This window comes from Melopsittacus undulatus, chromosome 7 (assembly GCF_012275295.1).
Source record: "Melopsittacus undulatus isolate bMelUnd1 chromosome 7, bMelUnd1.mat.Z, whole genome shotgun sequence".
In the NCBI taxonomy this organism is placed as follows: domain Eukaryota; kingdom Metazoa; phylum Chordata; class Aves; order Psittaciformes; family Psittaculidae; genus Melopsittacus; species Melopsittacus undulatus.
In genome coordinates this window covers 46,433,487-46,448,708 of record NC_047533.1, presented here as the reverse complement: position 1 = coordinate 46,448,708, position 15,222 = coordinate 46,433,487, and the positions used below count along the sequence as shown (strand labels likewise).

Below are 15,222 nucleotides of genomic sequence, written 5' to 3'. Positions count from 1 at the left end.
GCATAAAATCAACACATTTTTATCTTAAAACTTTATCTCAGGGGAAAAGAAAAAACTGTCAAATCAACTCATAACATTGTCACTATTTCTATTAGCATAAATGAGGCATCTAAATGTGTTTAACTTAGTATAGTGGAATTTAAGCAAGTAAAGGACTAATGGTATTGCCGTATATAGAGAACAAACTAGTGATTTATAGATTTTTTCACATATTTCTTACATGCACTATTCAATGGGCTTTATCCAATTATTTTTGAATGTGCAATGGTATAGGGTACTCAGTTTGTGCTGTATACTTATGCTTCAAATGTTTTTCCTCCACTGCTTCTTCTATGGATCTTACTTTCCAAGTGCACTTAATATGTCATTTGTATTTGAAACACATACAGATTATGGTACAGGGGGCATTTTAAGCTATGAGATCAAGATGCCTGTATACGTACAACTAGCATTATACCACAAACCCACTACAAGCAGGTGGCAACAGAAGTCTGACATGCACTTCTGAATCTTTGGAAGAGAGCAGGGCAAGAATTTACACTCATTCAGGCAAGCTTTTAAAGCACTATAGAAGCAACTATAAAGTTCATTCAGGGATCTGTTCAGAGATACCACCCTGCTGTTAGCACTGAGTGCTTCTACAATACAGACCCTGCGTAACAGTATTCCTATGTTTCCATTAGGAAATCTGTATGAAATACTTAACAATTTTGTCATTGCGAAGTGTTTTAAAAGCAAGTTTCATTTTTTATTCAAGACTGGGACCACAGCCTCAAACAGATCAAGCCTTGTGGGAAATCAAGCTCCGCATTTTTATGATTATTTTTATCTATTGTCCCAGCAGCTGTGAATAAACATAATCCCGCCAATTAACTATTTCACTTAATTCATATTAACTATTATTAATAGTTTTAAAAGTGATTATATTATTTTCAGCAACAAGAATGTGTGCTAATATTTAAAACCACAGCTTCTTTCAGTGCTCTTCTAACACCGGGCTAGACATTTCAACCATCAATTCTATTAAATACATAGACTATTAGACTGAGAAGTTATTCTTCTCACCATGGAGCTGCTGATGAATAAAGATTATTCATTACACTACCTCAAGGAGAGCCTCAAAAGTAAACAAATGCTCCCTCCTTTACCTACAAGGTAATACAGCAGAAGAGCTGACAGAATGATTGCTTTCAAGAGGCTTGCGGTCTTTGCAATACAAAAGATGTTACATGGCTGTGGAGGCCCTTCTTCAGGGAACACTAAATGGATCAGATAATCCTCAAGCCAAAACCAGAAAAAAAAAGAAGAAAAAGGGAAAGTATGATTTCACCTAAGATCTGATTTGACTATTTCTATAGAAGCAGAGGTTCAAACTCATTGGAAATTTTCTAAAGAGTTGAAGCTTTTCTCCTGAACTACTTCTTGGCACAAGGGGGAGGTCTTGCTCCTTTTCTTCTATTTCTGTTTCCAGACACCTCAGGGAAACCTTAGGCTGTCTGACATTAGAGCTGGGCTGATTTAATGCTTGAATGTAGCTAAAAGAGATGGTGATGCTCAATTCCCTTTCCAAACATGGACTTTTGTCCCCTCTTGAACGAAAAGCAGCACTCCTATGACCCCACTGGAAGTGAGTTCAGAGTGTTAACTAAAAAAAAAAAGCACTTTCCATACAGTTTTTGTCCTTTTTATTTCCCTGAACCTGCTCACCTTGGGCTCAGATCACTAGCAGCACAGGGGAAGGAATGTGACATCCCCAGCAGCAGTCTCTGTTTCCTGCCTCTGTTTCCCATCTCCAGTTCTTCTTTGTGCAACTTCAGTGAGGGAACTGATCAAAAATAACCTATGGGGGTGACAGGGATTCCCTTTCCCACCCCCAGTGAGGTCAAATACCCTTTTCACAGCTGACTGAACTGCTGAGCATCACAGAGGCAGGCATTGCTTGTAGCTTCACTCAAATTTGACAATAATGATTTATGAAGGCACTTCACTCCTTCCTACACCTTTCCTTGGGCTGTATGTTCCTGCCTCTGCACCATTCCCAGCATTATGGCAGCACAAATGTTTGTGCAGATGGGGAGTGAATGAGGTCATGGAAATGATCTGGTTGGGAAAAAGTAGGAGCCAAAAGAACCTAGGAAGCCCCCAAGCAAAACAGAACAAAAATGAAAAACAAACAAAACCCACAGCCAAAAATGGCTGCAAAACTGCCAAATGGGAAGCCAGAGTTTCAGAGTGCATACAAGCTGTTACACATCCTTCATTCAGCCACATGTTTGCTTAGGCCAGAATGAGAATGGAACAAGCTTGCAGGTTCCTTCAGCATTTTAGGGCTGCAGACTTGCTTCTGTGGTCCTGCTCCTTAACACCATCATATTCTGGAAGAGTAGAGAAGTGAGCGAAAACATTGTTCCCCTTTGACTCACTACTGCAGCTCTTGGCTTGCCTCTGTTTACTTTCCTTGGCACTCCTGTGCATGTTGCTACACTGGCGTCAATGGAAATAGTTTCACTGATTTCAGTGGGAGGTGGATTTAGTGGTGCGTCCCAGTCTAAAACCATCATAAAAAATCCAAAGGTAACTTATGAAAAGTTGAGATTAAAATATTACTTCCAAGCACACTTCATGTTCACATGCTTGCTTTCTCCAAGCAACTGGGCTCACTTTTCTGAATTCTGAGCTGTCAAACAACTGAAACAAAATGGTATTGCCTTCCTATCTAGAACTGTAGTCAGAGGCTAAACATTCATCCTTTTTGGCAGCAACACAGGGAGAGACTTATTGATACAAAGTCATCTAAAGTGTTGTCAGCTGTTTGGAAAGCTGAAACCCTGCACATGCCTATCATGTTTATTGAAAATCAGAGATAAACAGCTCACGTAAACTGCAAGTAAGAAATTAAAATAGATTTGTAACTCTGTTAGGGGAAATACACTTTTTCCAGAGAATACCATACTTTTTCCAGGTTAATGACAGGGGGAGTTAGGTTATTATTCAGGGTTCATTTTTAATTTAGGTCCATCCACAGGTATGGTTACTGGGATACAAAGAACTGTGATTTCACATGCAATGCACTGGTATGTGCATGGGGATTTTTTCCTATCTTATAATCTGAATAATTCACATGATACTTATATTTCATCATAGTTGCTTACATATTAATATTATTAAGTAGAATGTTATAGGAGCCAGGGATTCTTGACAAGATTTTTTTTTTTGCTTGATTGTGCCTTAAAACAAAGTATCACTTGCAACTATGTTTTTAAAAACAGAGATATCAATTGCATAATGATCTTTCAGGTTTTCCAGTTAGATGAGGTACTGGGGATTAGGTACTCTGAATCAATTTCTCACTCCACCACAAAAGGCCCTCTGTAGTCTGGTGCTCGCTCTTTTCCAGTTTCCTATCCATGGCAGCAACAGTAAAGATAAAATGCTGCATTTTAACTACAGCATCATGTAGACTGCTTTGAATAAAGCTTTCATGATCCCCTTTGACTACCTTCAATCTAATCCATACTAATGAGCCTTTGACTAATAGGTCCAGGAGAAACAAGTCAATAGAACATCCACTTATTTACTTTTCCCTATAGCAGAATCCTGAGGGTTGTTCCATTAAAAGGAAATTGAAATCATGTATAGAAAGGAAATAAAAATGAAAAGAAGAAGAGAGAAATAGCATAAAAGACTTCAGAAGACTAAGTTAATGAAATTATCTGCCTGGAAATATCACAAACAGGGAAAGGGAAAGACGAGTTAAACAATGAAGTCAGGGAAGCAGAGTTTGGACTTTCATTCAAGAATTATAAACAATTTTTTATTTTCCAATGAGAGCACAATGCATGAATCTAATCCTGTCCCCAGTTTTTTGTGGATTTCTGCTAAAATAGAACAATCTTCTGTTTTGTAGAGTAAACTAAAAATTGGGCATGTGTAATCCAAGTTCTTCAGAGATGGATCACATCTGTGCACAAATACACTAGTGATAAATAAGAACATGTTAGTAACTGGCAAGAAGGAACAGTCCGTCAAGATGGTCTAATGTGAAGCAAAAGAGTAAGGAAGAAATTATAACCCCCAAAAGCCTGCTAGCTTTTTCTTTTCTCATATGAAGTTAACCAGTTACTAAAAACAAAGATGTAGCAATCTTACAGTACTACAGTTCTAAAGAAAAAAATAGGAAAATTAAGACTTACATCTCTTGATTGCTGCTCTTATGGATGACAAGGGTCCTTGGCTTAATGAACAACAACAAAAAAAACACAACATGGTTAATATCTCAAAGAGAAAACAAGTAAGTAACTAAAATGCAGAAATTCCCCATCTATTGTAAAGGGTTTGCCAAGTGCATTTTCCTCTAGGTTATTATCTAACAGAAACTTGCCCAAAACTCCTACAGTATACGACCATACCAAACCTCTTCTAATGAAAACCAGGTTACAGCTTAGCTGCAAGAGTCTGCAAAGATAGAAAGCCAATTTTTAAACCCATTTGCTGAAGTTCACATTCTATCTCATCTGTCAGAAAAGCTTGGAGAAGAGCCCATGAGGTTGTGCATACTCTCAGATTATAAGCATTTAATGACTTAACATTCTTGTAAATAAATAAACCTTGCACAGATGAGTAAAAGCCTACAACTCCTTTGCTAAATATTTCTAACAATTACTTAACAACTTATCTCCCCTTTCAGTTGAGATTGCATTTTTTAGGAATAAGTTGGTGGGTGGAGTTAGACAGGAGGACAACATGACCAAAAGCTGTTGATACACAAGAGCTGAAAAATGATTCCTTTTGCCAACTCATCTGTTTTGTTGGTAAGACTAAGGTTTCCAATGCCTCTCTTCTGAATGTCTTCTTTAACAGATACAGCAGTCCTTACTATTTTCATAAGGTAAAAATCAAAACTAACTTGGAGTTACCATTTTCAGGAACTGTTGCTAGCTTGAAGAACATGGAATTAATAACCTGCCTCCTACAGAAGAGATTAAAAAAAAGCCAACACACAAGTACTTCAGAAAAGTACTTTTTTGCTGTTCATTCTTTAAAACACAACATGTAAAGAACACTTGCGGATGGGAAGCCTCTGAAAGTGCTGAATAGTCTTTAAAAGCTGAAAATAAATAGACTATATCTGGTTCAAATTAATACATTCTCTTAATTACAACAGAAAGGTAATCAAATCTTTTCTGGAAACTTTCAACAGCAGTGTAACAGCAGGAATGTTAGTACAGGGAGGGCATTAGCATTTTAACACCGCTTTCACTCTGCCTACAGCAGGCATGCTGCAGTTCTGTCAGGGCTCAGTTCAGCTCCACATGCACTTCCCACTGCAATTGCTGATGGCTGCAATTACCCCAGTGGGAGGAAGAATAGAGGTATTTGAGGAGGAAAGAAAGAGACTATCAAAAAGGACATGGATGAAAAATGTCCTCCCTCTACAATCATTCTGAAAGCTAATTAAGACTAGAAATGAATGTGTGCTCTGACTGAACTGTTTTATGAAATAGTTTGGCTAGTCTAGGATAAACAATGCCTATTTGTCTGGTTTCAGAAAGAGTTCAAATGTGGCTTGGCCTCTATCCACACAGCTAGCAAAGCTGCACTAGAAAACATTTCTATCAGTAGTATTTCACTGTGCATTCTCAGCAGAAAAAGATTCTAATTTTCCCTCAAAGTGTCCCATCATACTACAACCTTATCTTTAAGAAACACTTTTAGTTTTAAGTTCCTCTCAGATGTACCCCAGGCTCCTTTTATAATTCTTTGCAACTCAAGTCTCTTTCTTCTGTATGTTCATTTTTGAAGCTTTATCCTCCTGCTTTTATTGCCATAAATCACTATGATCTTTAGGGTTTTATTTTAATCATATTTAGTATTAGACAGGAAGGAGACTGAAGTCTGGTAATGTGGATCTGAAATATTTTGGAGTGGCAAAAAACTTTCTGTACTCAGAATTAAAGATTTACTGAAGTTTTATAGCAGGAAATTAGGATATCCATAAAGAATGCATGTTCAAGTATTAGTAAGAACTAAAAGGAACAAGTTATTTCTTCTGCTGGCAAGAGTGCTTTGACCCATTGCAATTTGCCTTAGAATCTGATGAGCACTTACAGATATGAGCTGGTATTTTTTGCCAGAAACCATAGGTGTCATCACGCAGGCAAAAGTTCAAGTTGTCCACACAACGTGAGGACCAAAAGGGTATAGAAAACTATTTTAAAACCAAAAATGCAAAGCAGCTGCAAAATCTACAAAACCATACTAGTGAAATTGTAGTATGGATATATCAAGAGCAAGGCACCTCAAGTATGCAACTATCTGTGTAATTCAGAACCCAGGATAACATGGTTCCATTAGAAAATTCATGAGTGCATAGGCAAAACAAGCTGCTAGGAGATAAGATTTCTTGGTTCACATTTAGCTTACAATTATTTAAGTCCTTTAAAAACATGAAAATTGGAATGGATTACCTCCCCCCACCAAAAAAAAAAAATCATAAAAAAGTCCTGTAAAGGAGCTGCAAATTCCATACACTAAACCCCACTAATTTAAGTAAGATGCTGGGTTATTTTGCCCATACCTTATGCTGAGCTAACCCCTCTCTGTTCCACAGGCAACAATTTCTTGCCTCCTATTATGTCTTGCAAAGAGAGAAATTAGAAGGTTAGCAGTATCCTCCCCTGTTCCACAGTTAATGACACATTTTTTCTGAAGCCATCCAAATAATTAACCAAATCAAATTTAATTTCCTGTTTGATGAGGTAGGAGCTGCAACAATTACACTGCTGTATGGAGTCCCTGCCTCTTTCCCACCTCCTCCTCCTGTCCATAAGGCACAGCAATGAACCAGAGCACACACAAAATCCCCACAAACACGCATGTTAAGGAAATACAAAGAGGAAAGAAGTTTAATTCATGTGAGACCTCTGAGACAGTTATATCAGAACACCTGAGGTGATAGTGTGACAATAGTCCCTGGCAGGATGGGGGGATGACACCACAGCTCCTGTGCCTCCCTGAAATATACATAAGCAAAGTCCGAACTCATACTGCTGGAAGAAAACAGTACAGAGAGCAGGAAGTTTCAGAGCATTAAAGGCTCTGATAAACACTAGCTCCAACACCCCCTCAGCCGTATCAAATATGGAATAAGTAAAGATGCAAACTATTCATCCATCCCCACAAAGGATTTAGCATGCAGGAGTGGACAACCAGAGCAATTCCTTGGACATCTGCACATTTATCCTAGACCTCCCTCACTTTTAATTTAAAGCACAAACTTGGTTTCATTTCCCACTAAGGCAACAGCTTTGCTGAGCTTCACTTGCTAGCCCCTCAAAAAGGGGGAACTAACCCACCTCAGTTGTGCCCTCTGTGCACCCAAGCAAGCCCACTCAACAGGTTCAGAGGAGATCTGTAAGCTGCTGTACCTATTAAGCTGAAAGCAGCTGGGTACTTTGAGTTTGCAGTAATATGAAAAAGGTCCCATGGGTCACCATTTCTGAAAGATAAAGAACCTGGAGTGGTTTGTTTGAAGTTGTTAGACACCTGCTCACTCTTCCCGGCAGGCTTTACGCTGGGTTTCAAGGACAGATTTTCTAAATATAAACACTTGAGGAGAACACTTCAAAAACATCTTTCAGGTCTGTATACTGGGGAAATAAATTTGCCACCAACTAGACTAGGTAAAGAGCTGTAAACTGTTTAGTGGAGTAAGTGCACTTAATTGTGCATAAACCATGGTCTCTTCCTCATTAGGGGCTCTGCTCTGACACTTTACTTGCACTGAGCAGTGTCTCTCATCAAACACAACTCCAGTGTAGCTACAGTATTTCTCAAAGGCCTGCTCCTGCAGGATGACTCCTGATCTAACAAAGCAGTGTGCGAGTATCACTCTCCTGAACAGTCCCCACACAGCAGAGGAAGGGAGGCGCTGTTTGGGTGCAATAAAGCTCAAATCACACAGGCAGGGATTTGTGTGTGCCCGGAGCAAGGCAGCATTCAAGTCACACGCTACCCAAGGAAAGAGGACAGGAGGTTCTGGGTTACCTTTTCACCCACAGGTCTTTTAGCTGTTTCAGGAGCAGCAGTGGCTCCAGCCCAGCCGCGAGCATCTCACGGACCAGCCAGCTCTGCTGCTGAGTGCAAACAGGTAGAGGAAGCCTGCGCTTTACCTGCCTTTAGAGAGCGTAGGCAGTACTGCCTTGTGATTGCTCCCTCCAGCCCCTGAGCACAGCCATTTAAAAGGTGGGTGTCTCCCTAGGTTATCTACAGCCTTCTACCCTCTAGGTTGTGGTACTGCATGGGATACAAAAGACACCCCAAGGTACAATCCTGTCTCAGCATCCCTCGTTCATCCACTTCCACTAGTCTCCTATTGGCTTGCATGTGATTCTCAGCAGGAATTAAGCAATCCTCCTGAATGCCTGCTTCCTTTATCAGAACCAGGACCTTTGGTTTCTTTATCATTGACACAACAATGAATATTCTACAGGAAAACTGATTTTATATGTCACTCTAGTCATACACAAAAGGCTAGTGGGGAAAAAAGAGAGTGAAAAATAATGAACAGTTGTTCTAAAAATGAATGTACTGAACTATCTGCTGCCAAATCTCAAACTTTATCTTTCATGTCATGTTATACAAAGCTTTTTCTAAAGTATTGTTCCATAAGTTCACATACCTGTGTAAAAGCTTTTAAACATAATTTTAATTGTCATGGATACAGACCTTGTCTTATACACAGCACATGGAGTAAAGAAAGTTCAAATGCTGCTATTTTTAATGTCTTGTGACTTCTTGGAATGTGAGCCAAGAATTTTTAAATTGCTGATGTTGAAATGACTGAGAGGCAAAACACGAGTTTAAGAAAAGGCATCAAATATTCCCCTCAGTTGCTTTAGAAATCATGCCATCTTTATAACAGGCAGTGTACTACAGTGTAACATTTAAAAAACTTATTATAAAACATTATTCCAAACACAAAATGTTTAAAATGTCACCTAAATGATTTCACTGCGGGCTGAGTCACAGAAAAATAGTAGTAACCTTATAGTTACATTAAGGATGGTCAAAAGATCAGACTTACTACCACCCTTGACAGAGGGCCGAAAACAGATGTATTAGTTCACCTAAAAAGCTCACAAAGTTAGGACAGAAGAGTCACAGCTATCTCATGTTCATGATGTGGATACAGTAGACAGAACTGTAGTAATCCTATGGATTAAGTGAACGTGCACTGAAAATACATTCATAGTGATCAAACTCTTCAATGCCTCCACTGCCTCCACTGCAGAGGACTCCTAGTCCTTCAACTGATAAGCGTAAATTAGGTGACACAACGCACAGACTCTAGGTTCAGTTTGCCCATTACTGTAAGATAAGCAGAGACCGTGCAGCCGTCCGCACGCTCACTACTTTCACCAGCTCTCTCGTGTTAGTGCTGACATGGTCACAAGCCTGCTGGATCAGCCATGTGATTTTGCTAACAACAAACAATCCCATCCCAAGCATTGCAATTACTTTTCAGTCAGAGAGGTGGACTGCTCCAGATGGCTGCAGAGCCACAGGAGCACTAGGGTTACACTGGAGAAGTGGTGGGAGCAAACAGGGAGGCTGGGCAATCCTTGGGGTAAGCAGCTCGGCCTCTACTCACAAAAACAAACCTTAAATCCATGACTCAGCAGCTAATCTGACAGCAAATTACCAGATACTGACTATGCCTCTGGTCAGATGTTCTTCTCACTCCTTACTATCAGCTAATCCACTCTTTTTTTCCCCCTGTTGGTCAGGGTCATCCAGATTGGCTATCTGGGAGATCAGACAAGCACCAGGAAAAAGCAGCTGGCAGTAGCCTGGCATCACAGTGGCCTCTATGTAAAATAAAGACATACTCTCACATTCTCTGCTAAAGCATGGGTATTGCCATGGCCCTGCATGTACAGGAGGCTAGCAGAGATACAGTCACATAAGAAATCTCATGCTCAGTACTACAGATCTGGTTCACCAGGAAACCAGACTCAGCCTGGTACAACTTTACTTCTCTCTTGCGTCTAGCCCCAAAAGCAAGTAATCCTGAACCACTAATTAAGTCCGGTGACAATTTAATCCTCATCACTATGCTGAGGATGTCTGCTTCTGCATCACATAATGAATGCTGCAACTGCGACTTCCCGCTGTCTGGACAAGAGAGGATGTAGTTAAGAAGCAGCAAAAATCCAGCTGCTCAGCTAATTAAAACAGCTCATGTTAACCAGCAAAGGGAAATCCTTTCAGGAATTGCTCTCTAGCTGTTTCTTCAACCATTTATTACATATTCATGTGCTTGTCACTGTCATACTTGGAAATCATATTTTAGCAACTGAACCTTCAATTTCAAGGCAGAACACAGGCAGGAAGTCAAAGCAGATCATTGCAGCAGATGGTAACATTTCACACTCCGATTCTCACAGCAAACTAGAAGTCATGAGGCTGCAACAGCTTCCACACTTAATAATGTCCACCTTAGATATTAAAGCTGGAACACATCTCAAGTTTTTTGCGAATCTGAGTCACCCTGAATTAACTTCTTCCTGATCCAGGGCTACAGACATGCTGGCTAGACTTCCCCTAGTATTTTCTTACAGACAACAACCTGAGCAGAACTGCACCTTGCCCCTGAAGATGACTGTATGCACACACTCATTCCAGAAAGGCAAATCCTTAGAGCACTATTCAAGATATTCTCAGTCTTCATTGTATATTGACTGATTTCAGCTCCCAGTAAGGGCTCTGCTTATTGAAGACTTTGGCATTGCTATAACAGCTAAGGAGGTTCATCTGTTGTGATAACCCTGCTAGGATGTTTTGATTAAAATTAATAACTAGTATTCGTGCTTCAATGACAATTTAACCTTGGTAGTAAATATTTCTAGCAGTAGAAAGCACCTATAATTTTAATAACAACCTAATAGCAACATAGTACTGTAAATGTAAATGCAAGTATCACTAAAATGTCATAGTGATAGTGACAGGATATTTGGCCCCAGCCAGCAACATACTCAAGCACAAAAGTAAGTGTTAAAAAAATGAAGGGAAAAAACAGCTTTTTCAGATAAAACAGAGGTAAACTGCAGTTTCTTCTGATAGAAATTCACTGCCGTTAAAAGTCTATGTAGTTTCTTTCATTTGTAAATGGGGAAATATGACAGTGTCCTACTTCTACAGTTAAAGAATGGTTTTTTGGATTAAATGCAGTAGCATTTCAGCCAGTAAATCAAAGCCCTCTCTAGCCACTCACAGGACATTCTGCTTGCTTCATACATCCTTGTACATCAAATACAATCTGGTGGCTGAATGAGCTCCAGCACCTTTGTAATTGACATCACAGATGAATAAAACCTGGTTTAATCACGAAGGATGAACACGACAAAGGCATAAAGAAAATCTGTAGATCTGGATACACAGGATTCAATATACTTTTACAAGGCTTTAACTATTATTAAGTATGGATATTAGATTTTCTTCAAATCGTTTATGTACTTCACAGAACAGATAGGTATAGTGTTGAGGTTTTGTAAAGGGGGAAAGCAGCATGTGAACTTACTCATATGAATAAAAGCATAGTGATTACTAACAAAACAGGTAACACTCAGTGAGTACTTAAACCCCCTACTAAATCTGTTGCCTACAGGTCAGCAGAGAAAAGAATAGGGAAGGGACAGGGGCCTTAAATCACCCAAAGTAATGAAATGTATTTTGGCTGGCCTTTTGAAAAGAGGTTGGGAAGCTTAGGTAAAGAAACACAACAGAGCGTGGCTCCTGAGAGGAACAAATTAATTAAAGGGCACTGACTGCAAGGGTGAGAACTCAGCACGACCCGCAGGATGCATGAGCTGGAGGTGAGGAATCCAGAGGAGAAGGCTCAAGTGCTTGCAAGCATACAGACTTCAAAGACTTCGGATCAGCAATCAAACCAAGGGAACAAGGTATAAGTCTTTCTTATTTTGCCTAGATATGTTTATTTCCTGTGTAAAAATAATCTATAAAATAGAAGCCCATTTACTTCAACTATTGTGCATTCTTTGAGGAGGAAACTAGGGTATGTATAAGAAAGGAGTTCCTGGGGAATCCTGAGGCATCTTAAGACCTCTGTCAGATGGATAATTGAGTCTCACTTCCAAAGGACAGTATCAAATAGCTTCTACACTCAGCGGTTAAGATAGTGTCTGGATCCTACCTAGTCAGCTCTGAAAAACAAAAGAGAGTTGTTTGAGAGACATCCAAAATGTAAAGTTCAACAAAGCCACAGAATGAGATTAGGAGAAGTGTTGGATACTAGTGTGACCTCAGTGCCAAAAAAATCAGCTAAGCACCTTTGAGAATTTCAAAGTATAGCAATGGCCAATGCTGAACTATTTGACAAGTCCCATCCCATAGGATTTCCATGATCCTTTAGCCTAATTCAACTTCTTCATAGGCCATCAGAGTGTGAAATGTGCTGGAGTTCAAGCTTTATCCTAGTGAGAAAACAAAAAGAATTTCCTCATTGTTTTACTTGTAGAGTAAAACAATATAAATATGTTGAGGGCAAAAAGATCTATTGTGAAGATACAGTTTATAAGACAGATGTATTGATACATATGCATAAAATACAGTTAAGTCTTAGCACTGAAAAACAAGAAACAGGAAACAAAAACCTACACTGTAAATTCAAATCAACAGTCAAAAACTGTGTGCATGAATATCACAAGGTCATCGTATAAAGGTTTACTGGCTTCAAACTAGCCATTTATATTAATAAATAAAATAATTAATATAAGAAAAGGCAGAAACATTCATTTTCAACAGTCACATATTAAAGCTTCACAAAACTATCTTCATGTGTGATCACATCTTGTTCCAATGGACTGCTGACTCACCCAGTTACACCCTACAGTACATGAGGTCCATGAACTTGTAAGAGCAGCCCTTACAGAATACACAGTGCACAGACATTGTAAAGTAAGATCTTATAACCACACCCTTCATGAGACCTGTCTTTCCAGCAAGTGCCCTGCATGCAAATCAGTCAGAGAAATGGCATGTTTGCCTTACACACTCTTTACTTGCCATTTCTCAAGAAAGCACTGAAATGCTTCCTTTTCTTCTATACCACAGATGAGCTTTTGGTTACAAAATACAGAAAATTATTTCTCAGAAAATAATCCTAAGTAACAACAAATCATACATCTGTAGGTCTACAGTTTTTAAATAAGACCTTATACTGAACTCCTTTTTTATTCATTCACAAAGATCCAGCAACTCTGAGATTAAGGTCAATCAGAGATAGGTATCAAAGTTTACTTTTCAAGGCTTGTAATCTTGACTCTACAAGGATGTACGTAAAGTACAGTGTATAGAGGTAAAGGTAATATCTGTTAGCCCAAGGTGGGCAAAACCAGCCAAGTTTTTACATACTCAAATGCTTTCCAAGTGTGAAATAGAAGCATCAACTATCAGAGTGAAACAGATATACCTATACCTACAAAACCTGCACCTATTTCAAACACACTGCAAAACCCTGATAGGCTGACACAGCACGGAATTTGCCTTAAAAGCACTCAAAATACCTACCTTAATAACTGAAGAAGACCTGGGGATATTTTTCCAATTAAATAAATCTCATCTTTGAGTAAGTCACTATGCAAACATACTACAAGACAAGGGAAACTTCCTCCACCCTTATTCATACACCTTAGCTTCTTACAACGTCATAGACCACAAATTATATAGCAAATCAATAAATATGGCAGCCTCTAATGGATGGTTATAGCTTGGAAGAAAAAATCATTATCATCACCTTCACCACTCAACTAAATTCAGCTTCAGAAACAAACAACTTGTAGAACAGATTGAACCAGACCTTGATGGAGCAACAGTCATGAATGGCAACCTGCCAAAATATTTCATAGCCACAAAAATTAGCACCCCTCCCTAGCCTGTAAGAACCCCCAGTCACACAGCTCTTTCATATGCTCCTCCATGCACTTCAGCCAGTGCACCTATGCTATCAGATATATTAGAGAGAGGAAATTACAGAGACACTAAGTATTGGGTTCAGCTTACTCATGTGACCGAAAGAACAGAAAAAAACAGGGACCAGTGTGGCTACCCTTCTCTCATAAAAACCATTTAGTCTCTGACCTCTGACATTTGATTTCAAATCTTTACAGGCTTAGAAAATTACTTTTTTTTTTTTTTTTTTTTTTTTTAAATCTCCAGGACAGCTTAAAGGCTCTGGATTCAGATAACACAACTGGTAATTTCTGTAACCTCCACTCTCAGTGATGCTCTGAACTCCAAAGGCAATGAATTCTTCCTGTCCTTTTTCTCATATCAGCCAATAACCTTATCTCCCTTTTCCCTTGCTACCATGCCTCTGGGCCTCCAAAAGTAATAGTGACCTTTTCCTTAAGACTGCCTAATTGATTAACACTATCCATTTAAACCCAGAACAACGGCATTTTGCCTTTCACAGGAAGTAGCAGAGCTATAGAAAATGGCAGCTCAGCCTCTTACACTACAGGATGTAGAAAGCATTATATAAAACTAGCAGATACCGAGTTTGAAAGACTCAAAGAGCCTTGAAAACATGAAACATGAGGTTAAGCTGTGGCAGTGCTTGCCACAAAATTTTATGGGTACTAAAAGTGTATACGAATTAAAAAAATGTAAATACAGAAACCCCATTGAGCGCTATTTAATACCAAGCATCCCCTCTCAGATGTTCTGAGCTGTACAAATCTGGATGCTGACAAAAGCATGGATACTTTCCAATGCACAATTGCTTTTTCCTTATCTTCTTCCTTAGGCTTCTGTTTCACAAATAAGCAAAGACAGAATAAGAATACTGGAAGAATTATTCTCCATAAAGACCATCTTTACACCCTTACTTGTCTTTCAGTATGAAAGGAGGTCACCTGTCTGAAGGCTTTGCCATTTTAACCAGATACTTCAGTTCTAATATGATCAGTTGCCAAGGTGAGTGGCTCTGGTGCTGGCACGATCGGCAACAGAGCACTCTAGCATAATGCAAAGAGGGATTGCCAAACTGGGGAACCTCAGGGGAGCAAAGAGCCACCAGGAACCCACAGTTTGCACCACAGTAGCAGACGGGACCTGGGCTGGACCAGTAGCAATAGCAGCCAAGCCAGTCACACATATGAAAGAAGGCCTTATGGTACCCTAGTGAGCACAGCATGGCCC

General features: G+C 39.4%; 1 protein-coding gene across 2 annotated transcripts in view; it reads right to left on the bottom strand.

Annotated features, from left to right (window-relative positions):
• SH3D19 (SH3 domain containing 19) overlaps nt 1-15,222 on the bottom strand; it is an 84,139-nt gene that overhangs the window by 41,232 nt on the left and 27,685 nt on the right. For both annotated transcript variants that reach the window (XM_034064736.1, XM_031048769.2), the window contains exon 3: nt 4,194-4,234. In XM_034064736.1, the coding sequence (XP_033920627.1) occupies nt 4,194-4,234 (41 nt within the window). The remainder of the gene's footprint in view (nt 1-4,193; nt 4,235-15,222) is intronic.